This window comes from Scatophagus argus, chromosome 11 (assembly GCF_020382885.2).
Source record: "Scatophagus argus isolate fScaArg1 chromosome 11, fScaArg1.pri, whole genome shotgun sequence".
In the NCBI taxonomy this organism is placed as follows: Eukaryota; Metazoa; Chordata; class Actinopteri; family Scatophagidae; genus Scatophagus; species Scatophagus argus.
In genome coordinates this window covers 5462951-5481753 of record NC_058503.1, presented here as the reverse complement: position 1 = coordinate 5481753, position 18803 = coordinate 5462951, and the positions used below count along the sequence as shown (strand labels likewise).

The 18803-nt window shown below is 41.3% G+C and overlaps 1 protein-coding gene across 1 annotated transcript in view; it reads left to right on the top strand.

Annotated features, from left to right (window-relative positions):
• The window catches only part of slc49a4 (solute carrier family 49 member 4), a 43525-nt gene extending 25552 nt beyond the window's left edge, over positions 1-17973 (top strand). Inside the window, exons 7-9 of the mRNA XM_046404498.1 lie at positions 4161-4288; positions 8786-8968; positions 16601-17973. Coding sequence (XP_046260454.1) covers positions 4161-4288; positions 8786-8968; positions 16601-16716 — 427 coding nt within the window. The 3' untranslated portion in view covers positions 16717-17973. The remainder of the gene's footprint in view (positions 1-4160; positions 4289-8785; positions 8969-16600) is intronic.
• Positions 17974-18803: the final 830 nt, after the last annotated feature.

Below are 18803 nucleotides of genomic sequence, written 5' to 3'. Positions count from 1 at the left end.
ATGTTTATCGCAGGCTCAGGCCCCATCAGCACTTCCAGGCAGGTCCACTGTTTTCTTAAAGTTGTAATCAGGGTAATGAGCCCATAACTCCCACTGTTAATCAATGAAGCTGTTTGGAGAAAGAGATGAAAGTATATGTAAACAGAGCTGTTGAATTATTGGTGTTGATTACATAGACTCTGAGTCAGTGGGGAGATTGTTTAGCCTATCTTTGGTGCAACAGTTGATAGTTAATTGAAACACAGTCTTAATTGGCAGCATGTCATTTGCTCTATGTGCAACTATTAAAATGTGCTAAACATGGTTGTTAGGGTATGAACTTCGCTCTCTGGTCATGCTGAAGTGTTCTGATCAGTGGATAACAATGAATTGGTTACTTACTGCATTTTCCTATTTAATTTTTAAATTTGATTCTTAAGGTTTAAACACCATACATGTTAGATTATTACTTTAAAAGATCTTTGTTCATCAAAGCAAAACGCCAGTAAAATATTTTGGGTTAAGGTTGTCTGTTTCTTGGTAAGAGCTGAGTAATTTTTAGTCTTCAAAAAGAGCTATAGAAGTAAACTTAAGGTCATTTTCTGCAGTAGACTGAATTAATTTTGATCAAGGATAAAATAGAGGCTGAGTGCAGTTATAAATGCTACCTGCTCGCCAAGCAAGGACTAATTCCAAAATAAATATTAGAACTACAGACAGTGACAACACCATTATCAGATCCAGCCCGGCACATAAGCAAACTAAGCAGCAGTGTCTATATTTAGATCCATTAGTTGAGATGGTGGAACTGGGAGAATGTGCATTGCTTGTATTGATGGAGACCCGAGTACACCTCATGGCAGTGACTTGTCAGTCACAAGATAGCCATGGCATATGTTTTATTGGCCATTTTACTCTGGGACCATAATTTACTAAATGAACATCGTGCTGTATAGAAGAAGACTTGAAATTAGTGACTGAGGGTATAGACTCATTAGGAAACCGTTTCCTGAGGTAATAAATCCAGTGAGAAGCAGACTCATTTTCTCATTTTTACAGTTGTGAAAGTTGATACACTTCCAAGAGTAGTTACTCAACTTTATGCACATTTCCTCATTACTGTCTCCAAATTTTAAAGTCTTTTTTTTCAGTCCCATTTAACCATGCATCTATATGTTGTACATCTATGATAGATCTGCGTAATAATGCTGTAAGATGGGCTAGAATTGCCTGATAGAATTGTTAACCTGTTGGGGCTTCTGCTTCTGGGTCAGCCACGACAAGGTGCAGACCATCTCATTAATCATCATCAGTTACCGGGCCGATGGCTTTTTTTGTTTCACTTCTTTGATTGGTGTCCGTTGGGAGATGAGTCCCAAGATGCAATCCAATTGGGGTCCTTTGATTATGAAATGTTTAAGCAGAAGCAGAAGACATTTAACAGTGTCTTCTTCGTCTCTCGATTCGTTAAAGCTAAATGCTGCCTCTCTCTGCTTTTTTCTTCTCTTTCTTCATCTACTTGCTGTAATATGGCATCATTAGACACTGGCCTAGGAGAGCATGCAGTAATGAACTGAGCATAGAGCAATCTTTGTCCCTTGTCTTACCCACCAGCAGCCCGTAAGATGTTAATATCCCCCTCCCTCCAGCTAGCACAATACTGTGCCAATGCTGAGCACAGTTTGCCGCAGGGGGCAGAAAATGGCCCCCTGTAAATGCTTTTTGTGCTGCAGGTGTTGCAGCTTCTCATTTTAAGTCACTTATACTCCTGGAAAGCTACATTTCTTGGGAGATTAGCACTTGTCCTTTGCCAAATAAACACTGGCTGCTTGCAAACATTTCATTGCCTGTGTCTTGCTGGTGGATAGTTGAAGCAGCAGGTTCAATTAGTGGTGGATGCTCCAAAGTGTGGCAGCCATTATGGAAACATTTGACAAACAATCTGGCAGCTGTCTAATTGTGTGGCCCAGACAGAAGCTGACTGGATGACAGCGGCACACTGCAAGTTTTTTTTTTTCCCCCCACAGTTTGAGGAATGTGGAAAAATTACTAACAATCGTCCCTCGTTATCTTTCCATTACAAGCACCAGGAAAGACGGGGGGGCTGAAAACAGAACCAGGTTATTCTCCTCCACATCACAAAGGTCTGAGCCAAACAATACTCCAGGTTAATGAGCTGAGATGGAGTAAACATAAATGAGTATCAGCCACTGCCTAATTTGTTTTGCCTGCAAACGGGGACAATCTGTGATTGCATGCTAATCATCTTATTATACCATCTACATCTATTTGGTTATTTACTGCTTGTCCTTCACTAAAAGCAGAAACGGGCCCAATTGATGATATCGTACTGATGGTGATATTTCATCATTCCCCGCAGGCACTGGGAGAGCAGAAAATGGAATCTGATTCCCTATGACTTAAATGATGCTATCTTTATGGCCAATAAATCCTGTTAGAGCAGAGTAAAAGATAGGCTTTTAATTCTGACGTTACCTCATGAGATGACATGACCCTCTTTACTCATTGAGTAGTGTAACAGAGCTCTGAATTACATTACTGGAGACAGGCAAACCTTTAAAGGAAAGTGTTCAACATTATTCTGTATTTATTCTGCACAGAGGAATAAGGAGCTATGTATCAGGCTTTGACTGCACAGGCGTTGCTTTTTAGAATCATCATCAACTGTTGGGTGGTGATAGGTGATTTACAGTGCTATTGTTCACCTGTAAGCCAGTGCTTTTCAAAACCTAAACTATGCTCAGGTGTATTAGTTTTATTCAAACTGTGTCGAAACTGACTCATCTGGCCAATCAGTGACCAAGCTCTTTATCAAATGAACCCAAGGATCATCAGTGTTAGTATAGGAAATAAGCTACTTATGGTGTTTCTGCCTAGAGGATCAGATTGGAATTGATGCACAGGAGTAGTATGTGATCCTCTCTCCAATGACATTAGGGCTTGACTGGGTGCAGGCTAAGGATTTGATCCCTCTCTGGCACCAGGGTTGGTTGAAGGATTGTGGATGTTCGCCAGCCAGTGGCAGATGGATGATGCAGATTTGAGGGCTGTTGCTGCAGACAGCGAAACCAGACATCTCTGTGTAGGGAAAAGCACGTGGCCTTTGGACTAGACTGTCTTTTGCAGTGCAACCAGCTCATTCTTGTAAACAGGAATATGATGGCTTTAGATGTGTTCATCAGAAACGACTGACAAAATTCATCATGTTCTCCCATGATCCACATACCTTGCTCTACACTCTCTCACAGTGATGGGTAAGGATTTAGAATGTGGCTGATGTCCTGTGAACATGGAGGTAATATGCTGAGGCTGTGAATGACAACTCGAGAAATCCCAGGAGACATTGATGTCATCTGAAAATGTCACACCAGAACATTTTGAGTGAAGAAGTTCTCATTATCCATCCAAAGGATGATTTCCCTCATCCCCCGGCCCTTAGCATACTGACAGAACTTCGCAACCTAGCTGAACTAATCAGCCATTTCCAACGCTTCTTTTTTATTCTTGCATTAAGTTGATTGTCAAGTTCAGCCCTCTTTTCTCAAACATCTTGTCTGCGAGCAACAAAACAAAAGTAATTAGTGTCTGTGTTTGCTACAGGCTTCTGTAGCTTCATCTAATCTTTCACAAGCATACATATGCATACCCAGAGGAGTGGAGAGGAGTTAATGAACTATGAGGGTTTAGAAAGCGCTACAAAGAGAAACCACAGCGCTCCAGAGAGTTTGGGAATGGCCCGATGGCTTGTCTTCCACACTGCAATACAATGTGCATCTCAAGTCTGCCTGCTTAGCAGCTGAGACAAATTGAATGAACTCTTGGAACTGTGTAATGACAACTGATGCACTCAGAAACAAGTGGGAGAAGAAAATGATCTAACCTTCATCTGAAACAATGCATGTCTCCAATAATAGATTATGACACAAGTCACAGAGCAAGCCGACATTTAGAAATTGCTTAGCTGCTCATGTGATTTGAAGGATGCCTCCTGTTTCTGAAGCAGCAGTCTTTATTCACTTTTGTAATCTTGTCTGCTCTTTGTCCTGGTGTGTTTCAGGACCAGTGTCTTGAACATGTGCTTTGCATCAGCATTTTTTTTATATTTTATTTTATTATTATTATTATGAATTGATATTCCTCTTTCCTCTGCCCGCCCCCAGGTTTGCGGACTCTATTCGTGGGATGCTGAAGCTGATCCTGGTCCTGATGCTGGCAGGAGCCTCACTGTCCTCTACATGGTTCACACTAACTTGCCTGAGCAGATTCACTCACCTCCCCTCCACTGCAGGTGGGTCCACAGCAGCATCACTGCCAAGGTGACACTGCATACATGCAGTACAGCTGGGAGACTCTGATATAGCCCAGAACCAAAGTGAATTCAGTCAGTTCAGGGTCCTTTTTCAGCTTGATTTGAAAAATACAGTCCATACTGAATTATGTTATGAATATGTTGTTGTTCAGTGAAGTTCGTACGGTCCGGTGTGCAGGTATTTGTACAGTGTAGCAGTGTTATTGGTTCAGTATTTCAACATGTTAGATTTGAAATTTCACAATGATTATGAGGTTGAAGTGCTGACTGTCAGATTTAAACAAGTCATATTATGCTCTTTTAGTTGTGCTTTCATTTGTTGTATAGGAATAGGTTTACATGCTTCAGTGTTCAAACAACACATTTCCTCATGCTGTACATGGTAGCACTCCCAGCCACGGTTTGAAATGTTTTGTTTTAGTCTGTGTTGATTGGTCACACTGGCCCGATTAGGCACAGCCCATGCATTAGTTTTGCCAGTATTTGCAACCCGGGTGTCACTGTAACCAAGTGTAGTTGCATTTCTACAATGAATATCACCACAAATAACCACTTCTAAAACAAAAATTTTATCATAGCACATGTTTGAGCAGAAAGCTGATTTGTAATAGCCTCAGCTTCGCTGTCCAGTGGGCCACTAAGGTTATGGCTTTAGGGTTTGAGCAAGTTAGCTGCTGGATCCTAATCAATTGCAATAATGAAATAGTAATGATTTACATATACATTCAAATAGCATGACAAATTATATGATGATTTCTAAATTATCCCTGGCTTAGGTATAAAAAGGTATAAAAATACAGGTGCTCTAGTGACGAGAAATTGTTTAAATAGTGCTTTATAGGCGAATAGATAAAAGTGTGGATCTCGCCTGACAGAAAGGGAGGAACGGCCAGCCTTCTGGGACGACATACAACGATTGGTGCCATATGGATCGTCAATAATAAATCTAAGAGCAGAGTTACAGACTGCATCTAGATGTCTAGATTTTTCTGATGGCTGTAAGGCTTCTGGCAGCTGCTACCTGACAACTGTATCCTGATCCTGCCATCCAGGTGGTCTTGCTGGTGCAGGTAGATGTGATTCTTGTTTGAATAAGGCTGAACTATTAACACGGCGACCCATGCAGTTCAGGACCTGTGCCATATCAGTGTATGAGAGAATATCTTTGTTAATGTGGAATTTGGAAGTTGGATCTTTGCCTTTTATTTGCATCAAAAATCTATATAATATGCTAAAGGAAATGGGAAAGCCTAAAAGACACAATATGACCTCTTTGATTTGAGGATGTCTACATCCCCATTGGATGAACACTGTTGGAGCTGTAACCATTTTATATATGCTCCCACAGTTTTAAAGAAAACACAAAATAAAATCACAATATTTAAAGATGAAGTTTATGTGCAAACTGTTGACATTCGTTATTTGTCATTCAGACATTGTGTGTAGCCTTTGAAGGCCGTCACTAGTCGTCAAAATCTTCACACCCCTAATGTGGTTGAAAATCTTTTGCAGTCAGTAACTGTCTGAAGCGTATGACCCACGGGCATCAGCAGACACCTGTTATCATTCCTGGTGACGCTCTGTCAGAAATATACTGCGGCCAGCCTCATTTCTTGCTCCTTTTGGTGCCTTTTTGCCTTCAATCTGGTCCTCAGCAAACAAACATAGCTGTATCTAGGTCATTGCTCGCAAGCAAATTATATTATACTAAGTATAAAAGGCGTCGTGCACTAACGTAAACACCTACAAACACTCCCAATGCTTAAAGTCAGCCATGTTGTTACTGTTTCATTTCAAGTGTGCCAAGCCAAACGGATTAAAAAAATGTCTCACTTTGTGAATACTTACTTTGCTACATTTTCAGCAGAACTAATCCATTTGTAGACGTCTGTGATGAACCCATTAGGGACATTGAACTGGAATTAACTGCCCTTTCAAAGCCAAACCAATAAGCATACTAGCATGTGGTTCAAAGCCACTGATTCTAGCCATCATCATCCATCATCATTCTCCAGGCCCTGGCACTGCTCTCTTTCTATCTCACGCCCTCTTATCCCAGACACTGGCAGTCTGCAGCAGCCAGGCTGTGGCCTTGTTCATCCACCTGGCATATCATACTAGAGGGTGGTGTGATACTGCAACAGAAACTGCCAAAACAGCTCATCATCCCAGTGTGAGATGATCAGTAGCACACACACAGATCAAAGTAATCTGCTGTTGCTGTGAACAAGTGACCAGTCAAAAAACGAAAGAAAATATTTCAATAATTTGCATAGAATTTGTCAATGGGGTTTGTTTTTGATTAAAAATGATCCTATCTAAAGTCCTTGACATCCTTGTATTAAGGCAGAGACACAAGTTAACACCAAATTTCATGTTGGCCCAATAAAGACGTTTTTGTCACATTTGAATAAAAATACAGCATGGACACATGCATAGATAATATCATGGATTCAGCTGGTACCTCACATAAAGCATGCTCAGTTTTTATGAAGGTCATCTCAGTACGATTTTCAGTTCTTGCTCGTAATCAAGTTGAAGCAAACAAATGCAGCACCCACATACCAACTATGGTCTGTGTGGTGACAGATCTGTGACTCTTTTCTTTCTTGGCCACTTGACATGTGATTCTGATCCCTCCTCACATTGCACACTACCAGCCATCCAAAAACTGGGGTTTGCCAGACACTTTGGGTTTTGGACTGTTGGTCAGATCATGCAAGCAATTTGATAAAATGAGCTTGAGTTTTAGGAAACTGAAAAGTGTTTCACTCATTTCTGACATTTTATGGACCAAATGATTAATCCAGAAACTATTCGATTCATATTTATCAATAGCAAAAGAAAATATTTTCTTCTTCTCAGACAGCTGCAGTACATCCCATGTGACTCTGCTGCTTCCTCACTGCGTTACCTTCCTTCAAGGTATCTCCCACTTCCTACTGCCTTGTGGGCATTAGCGACAGATAACTTAATTCAATAACATGAGGGGAAAAGTGCAGTGTTTGAAGCGGTATAAAGTGTTTGATATCAGTGCCTCATTAGGGTTGAATAGAGACGAGCAGGGAAGAGGGGCTGCCTGTGATGGCTGCGTGAGTGGCTCCTGGGTTCCCCGTCACAGACAGGCAGGCATGCGAGGGCCCTCAGAGGCACTGTGATTAAAGGGACGTGCAGGATAATGGGGAGCTCATTTGGACCAATCTGCTGTGATAAGGGAGATGGAGGGTGCCGTGATGCTCCAGAGGTGATGGCTTAATCTCTCCGTGCATCCACTCTATTACACATTGAGACATTTTACTTTAGGTCCAAGCCAAAGGACTGCAGCGGAGACAAGACCCCAAGCAGTTTTTGATTGCTCTACGGACCTGAACAGACACACACACACACACACACAAACACATATATTTACTTGGGGCACTGATAGGGACATTACGCTGACTTACATTAGCTTCCTGGAGACTTACCGTAACCACTGCTTGCTTGACCCTGACCTTAACCAGTAACCCAAAAACACAAACCCCAGGTGGACAAGCTGTCCCGAGTTAAAACTGGTTTTAAATTTGAAATGTGACACACAGAGCTGGTAATGAAATACTGTATGTATTTTGTAGCAGTAAGCCCATATTGCACAAGCCTCTGCAAAACATGACCTCCACAATGTTTATAATGAAAAACAGACTGAGACAGCAACATGATTTAAAAAGAAATCTCAAAGTTTTTCTTTCCAGTTCAACCAAGGAACACTTCCATCCAAATTAAACCAGCAGCAGCCAGCGTGGACGCTAATGAGACAAGCTGTTTGTTATGTGGACATCTGTACATTTTGGCTCAGAAATTTGTTTTTAATATAGTGTGGAATCCATTAACTGAGTTGCATCTTGATGCCAAGTGTGCGAGTAAACACAAAACAATTGAATTTCACTGTGCCATCAAACCTTTCTTGTGATCTAACACGCCAGACTAGGAAGAAGAGTCCTTCCTTATGGACTGATAAAAGCAGGGCTGGGTATCAAGCCTCGGCAGTTTCTTGGTACTGACTAAAACATGATTATCAAAAACAACCAAAGGGGACATGGACTGCTTGGTTCATTTTCCATTTCTTGCATCTGCAGTGTTTTGGTTTTATTTTGATAACTCAGTATTAATTTGTGAAATCTTGGTTCATGATCAGAATCAGATTGGTAGCAGCACCTTAAGTTGTGTATTCATTCACTATGAAAACTCTTGGCACAGGACATTCTAAGAGACATAATAACTAAAAGAATGAAATCAATGGTTAATATTCATCTTAAATTGTAGTGCAACTGAGTATCACTGACTAGTGGTGCAGTAGGAGGCTGTGGCCGTGTTCCAAAAACTTAACCAGTAAACCATCCTTTTAAAAGAGCAGCTCTGATGGGATTTTATATCTGATTAAATCACACTTTCCAACAAAAAACTGATTGTTGTTCTGCTATTTATTTTCCCCTTTCACAGCCATCCTGTACACTTCCTGTATCCTGGTTGGCATTTTCATTAACAGCAGCGTACCAATATTCTTTGAGATCTTCATCGAGACAGTGTACCCCGTTCCTGAGGGCATCACCTGTGGAGTCGTCACTTTTCTTGGGAACCTGGTCACCGGTCTGCTCCTCTTCTTCCTCACCTTTTACTGTACAGGTAAGCCTGGGCAAGTATTATATAATGAAGTTCTTGTTGCTGTAATACAAAGTACAGCCACATTTGTTCATTTATTTGAACTGTATCCACTTATTAACGTCGCATTATTATTCAGGGCCGTGGGATCAGGTTTATCGACACTTACTTTTTTGTATTTCTTATTAATGTCAATGAACAAGTATAAGGCCTTTGCAGTATTTACTCCATTCAGACGTTTCCTGCTTTCTTGCAGCTTTTCCCACCTCGCAAAAGCCACAGGCCTCCATTGTTTCCAGAAATCTATTTCAAGTTCAACAAATGCTGCCAATGCAAGGCGGACAGTGGGGAAAATTAGAGAAAGAAAGCAAAACTCCCTATTGTAATTTAGCCTCTGATTTATCTTTGAGTCGGCTGCCTGGTAGAATTTGATATAATAAACGTAGGCCCACAGCAGAAAAGACAGCATGACGCTTGGCTCTTTTATGCCTTGTGGCTTTCACAGAAGAAAAAATATCATAAGTGAACTGAGCTCAGTCATCCATGTAAGTGCCTGTGTGTGTGCTTTTTGCATATACATGGTGTGCGTATGTTGGCGTGGACTCGGGGTCATGTTTTGGTTCACGAGTTCAGCTCCATTGTCGTATTTGCCCAGTTGTCTTCGATTTCATTAATGTTCCCTGCAAGTTTCCAATCAGCTGGAATGATGGCTATGCTGAGACACCTATCTTGTTTGTTTGAGTAAATAAGACATATATTTTTAGAAATTTGTCCTCCTCCGCCGCCAACTCATAACTGTATCCTGATACAGTACTTCCGTCCGGGTGGTCTTGCTATTGCGGGTGGATGTGATTCTTGTTTGACCTGAGTAGCCACTGGGCCCAGAGGCTCTCAACAGGATTGTTATTATTCCTCCACACTGACAATAGACTTACCCACAGACATATTTTCGGGTTCTCCATCAGCATCCATACAGCCGTCTTCCCGTTTCTCCTGCACACAGTGTCTCGGGAATGGCGACAAGCAATTTATTCAAATTTGACACAAATGTCCACTTGGACTACAAGATGAACTCATTAGAATTTGATGGGCAAACGGTCAAAGGTCACTGTGACAAAACATGCTTTGGCCCAAACTCAGGAATTCATACTTTTAATAACTGTGACAAAATTTCACACAAATGTACAACAGGATAAAATGACCAAAGTGATGACATTTTATATGTTAAAGGTCAAAGTTCCGCTTCACTGTGATATCCTAATGTTTTCTGTCCATTATTCAGCACCATAACTTGGGGACAGATTGTGAGCCAGCGTGACCAGATTTCACATTTGGTCACATACTGAATTGGTGACGCTAATCTTGGGTGTCCACCTTGAAGCTGTGCTGACTGTAGACATCTTCTGTGTGCTGCTGTTGTAGCTTCATCATGTTCTCTCAGAGTCAGCTTTGTTGGCCAAACGTGAACACATACAAGGAATTTGACTCTGTTGTTTGTTTCTCTCCATAGGCTTACACATTACACACTTTGGTTTTGGTGATGATGAGCTTCAGGTGATTGTTCCATGTGATGAAGCTCTTTATCAGTCTCACATATTCCTCTGTAAAAATAGTCTCTAATTGAAGCCATCAGGTTTCTCATTGGAAATTACTCACTGGAATTGTGCTTGTCAATATAAGCTACTTAAGGCGGATTGGTGCTCTAGCAAAAAAATAACACTTAATCCTGGAAGATTCTTGAAATTAATTGGAGAACCTTGAAGAGGAGCTAAGTGCACCTTTTCTTAGGACTACAGCACTTCACCGTCACTCGGGAAAACTGATTTCAAGTCTTTCATTAGGACAACTGGAATGAAATGTCATGCAGGTGCAGATTTGGCCCAGTATGTTTAACAGGTGCTGTTTGAAGGACTGAGACTGAAGCTGGAGGGATGTTCATTGGATTAGCTTAATTTAGTTGTTCTTTTCACAGTAAAAAGCACAGCAGTTCAGGGATAAGTCAAAGCTGTATTTTGAATTGTCTGCACCGGTACTATGTTGGTGTGGTCATAAATCATAGATTAGACAGCAGCATACCAGGTGTGGATAGACAGAGCATTGGGTGGATAGATCAGCTGTAGGCCAGCTCACACATACACATGCAAAATCACAAGAGTTAGACTCATAAAGAATGCATGATGCAACCTCAGTTCGTCACTTCTCTCTGCTGAAGGACTGACTGCTTGGTGTGAATGTGTGATTATGTTGCCTGTTTTGTGTATAGCTGTACACTTTGTGTGTTGCTGCTCCTCTGCGGGGTGAACGTGCATGTGTGGCTCTGTGTGTGGGCGGTTTGAAGGGCGTCTGATGTGCTGAGATGGATCCTGACAACTTCTCTGCGACAGCCGGAGAAAAGATCAAGCTGAGATGATAGAGGCTTTTTCTGCTCTTTTCTTCACTTCCCACCCTGAAGTCGTCTAATGGAGTATGATGCATCGAAGCTTTTCTTGTCAGGCATGCAGGCCTTGTAATGTGAGCTTGCAGAGTTGTATATGTCACCGACCACCTACATGTCGCAAGTGTAGTTACTAAGTAGCTGCAGTGTACTTTGCTGTGGCAGGTAACCACTGTTTGCAGGTCAGAGCTGTTAGAGTGGGCTGATAAATTGGAAAAAGCAAGACCAGGAATGTGTCTTTCAACACTTTCCAAACTTCCCTGCTCTTTCTGTTTATCTCAGTTTCAACCCCGTTCATTCTACTAAAGTTGAAAGTGTTCAAAATGAGTCACAGTCATAGTTTTATCTTTTTATTGGATGCATTGGATTCATCAAAAATCTTTTTAATTTTAATGTTTTAACCTCAACTATTATACTAACTGTATCAACTACTATCAACTGATGTACTGTTAGGTATATGTTTATTTAACTTGCTAAGATCTTAGATTAGATTCAAGATTAATATCAGCCTATAAAGCTGAGTGTTGATCAGGCTCTAATCCTCAACATATTTTTACATCCACATTTTTACCAACCTACTCTTCGTCTACACTGAAAAGTGACCTGGATGTTAAAACAATCAAATTGTCCATGACCTAAAGTGTCCTGTTTGTAAGTTAACTGTGTTCGATTCTCCTGAAGAAATCATTCATTAATTTGATTATTATGTAAATTCTCCTCGGAAGTATTCTAGTGGGTCTTTTCATTACTTTAATTTCATCTCTGCAGTCCCATAATAGATGTATTAAAAAATACGCAGACCTCAAAACTGATAAATTTTGCATGAGCCTCGACTTTTCAAAATTCTTTTGAGCTCTCGATATTGAAAATTGGTAACCCCGGCATGTAAAGATTTCCATCTATTTCCAGTTTACAGTTCATTCAGGGGTTTTCCTTTTGGCTGCCCACTGCCTCACTATGCATTCTGAATTATAGTTCCCTTTCCCTGCAAGCGGAGAAGCATTTATGAATTTACCTCCTTGTCCATTTTAATATCCATGAGAGGCCAGTTTTGGTTCAATGAGTCCTACTTGGCCTCTTGACTTTGTTGTCGTGTTCTAAAAAAGTCTCTGAACCATGTGACTCAGAAACACGAATGGAGCCGCTGGCCTATATTATGTGCACTTGTCGGCCTTTTTTGATTTCATCTACTGTATGCTTGTGTCATTTAGCGCAGTGCATCGGATGGAATACAGAGCAGCTGAGAGGTATTGTGGAGCAGAAGAGCCTCAAAGGTTTTGTGTTGGAAGATGAGGAGGGAGAGGAGGGGTGGCACTGAGTTTCTGTTCAGAGTTGTTAGAGCTTCCTGCATGGGGGAAAGCAGGGATTGTTCAGCACAGATGAATAATTGCCACCGTTTTTTAGTCCCAAGAAGTTTTTTTTTCCTTTCTATTAAACTTTGCATTCTCATCTGAAGTGGAAATGCCTTTGCAGTCTAACTTTTTCAACCCCCTGTAAAGACTGTGGAGGTGTTTAAAACAAAAACAAACAGCCTTTCTTTGTAACCCTGAGAGAATGAAAACCTTTTTCATTTGCTGTTTTTGAAATGTTTGAATAATGACTGAGGTGCAACATTAAGAAAGTGAACAGCAGCTTTTTTTTACTCAGTTCACACTGTTGCAAAGTACACAAGTGTATACTTGGGCAGTCATGAATAATCTGGCTACTATAAATGTGCTGAGCAACCTGTCGATATACAGGAAATATTTCTGCTTGTGTCAAAATGAGGAAGTGATTATTTTGTGATGGACGATCTTATTCTTAACATGAAGCTCATCTACGGATCTTGAGATGTTCCCAAGTCTTCTCAGACACGTTCATTATAATGCTGCATTGACCTCAATTAAGACTGATTGAGGCCATAAGATGCCTGTCAGCCCACATCTCTTCTGACAGTGGCAGCTACAGTAACGGGCTGTTAGTTTGATGAACTGTGCACTGTTCACATTGATGTCCTCAGATGATCATACTGTCACAGGGAACCTGGTTAAGTCAATGGCAAAGGTGATCAGTTGAATAGTCATTTGTGGTTGATGTCTAATTGTTATGGTTCAGTTAAAAATTGAAACACAGCAAGCTGAAACATCACCGTCCTCCACAATCATCATACCCACATTCTGCAAACATAAAAACTAGAACTTTGTCTGGCCTGCAACACTGCTCAAGTCAGACAAGCTATGTCAGTCCTTCAAACGGAGATCATTAGAATCTAATAATCAACTTTAAACCAAACCAGTAACCTGAGGAGCAAAGTGACTTCTCCCTTCCTTGTATGTCATTTGCTCTGTTCTTTTCCCTTCATCCCACCTCCTCCTGTGCCTCATCCGCCTCCTCTGTTCTCCTTTGTTCAGCCAAACTTAAACTGTCTTTCCTCCAAACTTTGCTCCAGACGTGTCCTTAGAGATCACAGGGGAGCAGTTGAGCTGCTTGTCCATCTTCACCATATCACCTGAGTGAATTAGACAATTACCAAGCTCCCCATTAGCATTAGCATTCAAGGCTGCAGCCCTAAACACAGACACAGACACACACGCAAACACACACACACAATGTGTCTCTAACTTTAAATGAACGTGTCTTTGTTGGCTGTACATGTGAGAAAGCGAGACAGCGTTAGACGAAGAAGACAGCAGGTCAAATAAACACAACTCCATTAACCCGCCTCCACGCCGGGTCTCTTGCTGTCCAGCTCACACTCTCCTGATTAATGAGGCTGCCTCAGGAGTCTTGACACCTCACTGCAAACAACCTCACACAATCCCTCTACTCCCTCTCCTCTCAAGCCCCTTTTCCACCTCCCTTTTGCCAAGATGTATCCTTTGCTTTCATTGTCAAACCTCTTACCTCACATTCTTGGAAGTATGGATGCATCCAGCATACACAAGTTAGCGCCAGGCAGTCCAGGCACCAGTGTCATCATGCATCGGCCAGGTTGTGTCTAGGCCAGGGCAGCTGGTTGAAAAAATTATGAAAGTTGGATGATTGGACTTGAAGTAGAGCCGGCGTGAGTTGAGAAACATTGTGTTGGCAGGGCCCCCTGGTCTCCACTGTGTGTTCCAACCGGATTTCTCTATATTGAGTCTGGCTCGTTATCAGGACCGGAGCAGCTGCCTGCTGCCACCACATCCTCTGACCTGGCTGGGACACAGCGCAAATGTGTAGAATATTTCGGTTGCTGTTTGTAAACACACAATTCAAAGTTGACTACTCATTTGCAGAGGGAGAGAGGGAAAGCATAGGTGGTCGAGCAATGTACACAGTGAAAGAAGAGAGAGAGCGTGGTTTGTGCAAACAAAGCAGTGAATCAGAGGAATCAAACATCAATTGCTCATTGTTTCACTCATTGGTTTATGTTCTAAAGCAGAAATAAACACACCCCTACCTCCAAACAACCTTCCAGATTTTCTTTGTTTGTATGCGATAGTGCAGGTTGCATACTTTACCTGTGTGCCTCTGCTCAGCCTGCCTGTGTGAAGCTCACAGAGACACATAGACCTGAATCTCTTTATGACAGACAAAAAAAAAAGAGATGGAGACAGTGAACCTATGGCTGATGGCTACACAGTGCTACACAAAGACTGACATCCAGAAATGTCCCGACACAGCAAAGCACTGAGAAAATAAGGAAATACAGAAGGCAGGTCTCTGCCGATACAGACACCTCCACATATTTCTAAAGAGTGATGACTGAGGGAGATTACTTTTACTCTTTGTTTAAGATGGCCGGCTTCCCAGAGATGGGCCACTTGATGCATTTGACAGGAGGAGGCTTTTGATTTGGGTTTGCTCCTGGCATAATGCTCGAGTCAAAATGTGACTTTGTGTTGGTGAGAGCTGTGTGGTGAAAATCTGAGCATGTGCATCAGAGAAGCTGAACAGGAAGAAGAGGCTGTTTGTCTGTGTGCTGATGAGTTAAGATGCCATCAGTTCAGTGCAGTTGCGAGCTTCCCATCTGCCCTCCAGATTCAGCATTATTGCAAACAGCCAGAGCACCTCTCTTGTGGTTAATGGAGCTTGAACAGAGCAGAGAAAATAGAACACCTCATTCTGCACTATGTTTAGGTTCAAGTGTAGGTCAATGATAATAGGGAACACTGCCAATATCATTGAATTATTCAGAATCATTAGAAAAGACAGCTCAGGAGGCTGTTCTTTTTTCCTATATGGTATGTCAGGAATACCTATTGATTAGCCATTCATCCTGTATGATAGTTTATATAAATTATTCAACATCACATGATACTAATTCTCATTGCATTTCTGTTCACCACAGTGGTCACTTTCTAATCAGGTTTTGCACCAGTATAATCTTTTTTCTAGGTGACAGTATCTGCAACAGCCAATATGTGGACACATCCACCTACTGAATAATTTATTATGCCTCCACGCCTGCGATAGTCATGGCCGGAGGCCTTACAATTTCGGGTTGTCTGTTTGTACGTCCAATTTTAGTAACCGTGATATCTCAGGAATGCCTTGGAGGAATTTCTTCCAAGTTGGCACAAACTTCCTATTGGACTCAAAGATGAACTGATTAGAGTGGCCAAAGGTCAAAAATCAATGTTATATCTAAATATATAAATAAAAAATGACTATGTGGCACACTGGTAACATACAGTTAAAGAACCTTATGTTAGGAGACACCGTCAGTCTCTAAGAGTGATTCTATAGAATCTGTATTTATCAGAAACCAGTAAAGCCCTTTGGCTTTTCTGACACTCCTGTCCTTGTAGCAGACCCCTGTTCCACATACCAGGCTGTTATCTCAAACATAACGCGTTCTAGGGTATTTTAGGTGTGCAGCATCAGTTACCATGGTGATGTACCCTGGTAGGAAGGACACCACCAAGGTTAAACCTGAAGTTACCTCACTGACCCCAAATCCCGCTTCTTAGCACAGGCTTCAGCTTTCATGGGCATTGACATGTCGAAACATGAAAGGCTCTTCCCCAAACTTTTGTCTGTTAAGTGTTAGCAAACAGACCCAGACCACAAGTACACAAAAGTAATACAATGTAACGAACATTTGTGTTGTTTGTAAAGCAAAAAGAGTGGAAAAGACCCTCTGCATTGCTGATAGCTGACAGGTCAAAAATCTTATCTGATGAAGTGTCTGAGTGGAACAGTGAATCACCTACTTACTTAAACATGGCTTTTTTTCTCTCTCTTTCTCCTCTATCTAGAGCTGTCCTGGCTGAACTGGTGTCTCACTGGCTCCTGTCTCTTCAGCCTCGTCCTCATTCTCTTCTTTAGGGAGTCTTACGACCGCCTCTACCTGGACGTTTTTGTCTCCGTGTGACACCAAACAAAAAGCCAACCGCGTAATAATAAAAAACTGAATAATTATTCTTGCACAACCACGAAGAGAAAAGGGCCAAGAAGGGAAAGTGGAAAGCCCACATTCTTTTAACATGTAATATTTTAGGATGTAAATGTACATATTGTTGTTGTATGGCTGCTGGGATGAACCAAGAAGTGACTCTACACCAATGTTGACCCGTGTAAGTGATCCACTTGATGCCACACGACTGTTCAGCGTTAACTGTTTTTATTTGTGAGTCTGTATTTGTTTGTAAACAAACATTTGTGAATGATTTAATTCTCTTAACCAGGCACAGCATGACAGGCTGTTTGTTGGTGTTTACAGATAATAGAATATTTAAAGTTGTTCTCAGTGTCACCCCCGTGTGGCAGCTCGGTTCACCTGCGTCGACCATGCATAAAGTAACTTGACGCTGACTCAAAGCTAACAAACTGGATGTCGCTCTAACTCCAGATCAGCATCAAACATCTGCCTCCCAACAAGGAAGTACAGAGTGATAACAGGACAACTTCATCAGCCAATCAGCAGGCCTGGCTGTGCTGAGTTGGAGCTAAATGTGTGACCTCCTGTGCTTCTCCAAACTGCCGGCTGTGACTCACCAAGGTGACTTAAGTGGCCTGACATGACCTGTGATACTGCTTGTCATCGAGAGTCGGTTAGAATATCATGTTATCTCGCACTCTCAAGACAAATATTATGCAAAAATGATCGACCAGATTCATGTCGGCCAGAGAGGCGGGCCAGGACTGAATAAACCTGGACTTGTTTCCCATAAATGAACTGTTCATGTGGAAGAAGTTAAAGTAATCTGAACTGTGACACCTTCACTTTTAAGAATTTGTTCATCCATATTTATTGTTAATGGTGTCAGTTACTTTGAGATTTTTTTTTAAATCTAACTCAATAATTTGTTTTATTTACAGTTTTTTAATTTGTTTTCTACAGCAGCCATTGAAACTGTCTCAACACTAACACAATTAACACCTAGTTTCAGTGAAACAGGATTTTTTGTGACGATTTCAACCACAGCTGTGGCAAACTGAGGAAAATGATTTTATTATACAAGCGTGAGGATTACATTGCCAAGCTACTCCTCCTCCTCCTCCTCCAAAGCACCAGCAGGTGTCTCTGCGCCAGCGGAGAATCTACTAACAAAAAAAGAACTTAAGACACAAAGAAAAGAAAGTTGCCATTTTCTTGGATTTCTTGACTGATAAAACTGTAGCTGTGACAGAAACGAGCTCCAGATCTAGAGGGACATAACCACGAAGAAACACACCAAGGCAAATGAAAACATTGGTTACTTAAAGACAATCTTTTTCTCTAACTTGTCTGTGACTTCTCTTTGTGTCTTTGTCTTGCACAGCAGCTATAAGAAGTGTTTTAATATGTTTTCCTGTGGGGTAAGGAAGCTCTGTAGTGTGTTTCATGGTGCTTGGTTTTTTGGGTTTTTTTTTAAAACTCTCCTTGTACGGCAAAGGTTGTCTTTTACTTTTTGATGTGTTGCCTTAATTGCCTGGTGCAGTGCATTCAACTTCCCTTCTCTTCCACACTGTGACTATTATGTCTGTGTTGTTGAAGGTCAAGTTTTTCAGTTCCACAGTACACACTCTGTGGATTCCTTGGCTTTAGGTTATTAATGTCCTTGTTCTGTTGAAAAGAAAAAGAACAACTGTGACAGTTGAATATTTCCAGCACCTTATTAAAATAAACATTTTAAGAATAACACTGCTGTTGTTAATGAGCTGATGAAAAAAATGTATGTATGTAAAATATGCAACTTTTACTACATTGCAGGGTTAATTTGGGATGTTTGTTTCTAGGCACACTGCCCTTCAACTTGCCTTATTTCCTACATTTCAATCTGAGCCTTTCAACAACCATTCAACAAGGGGTATTAACTTGCTGTCTTTGCTTCAAGGTTCACTCAGTGTGGATGTGAGTAGTGTAAACACTCACAAAACACTCTGTGCTTGTTCGTGTTGCTCTCACATCCAGAGTGCTTGAGCACAGAGCAAACACAATACAAAATATTTCACTGTCCAAAGACTGCAGACTACAGT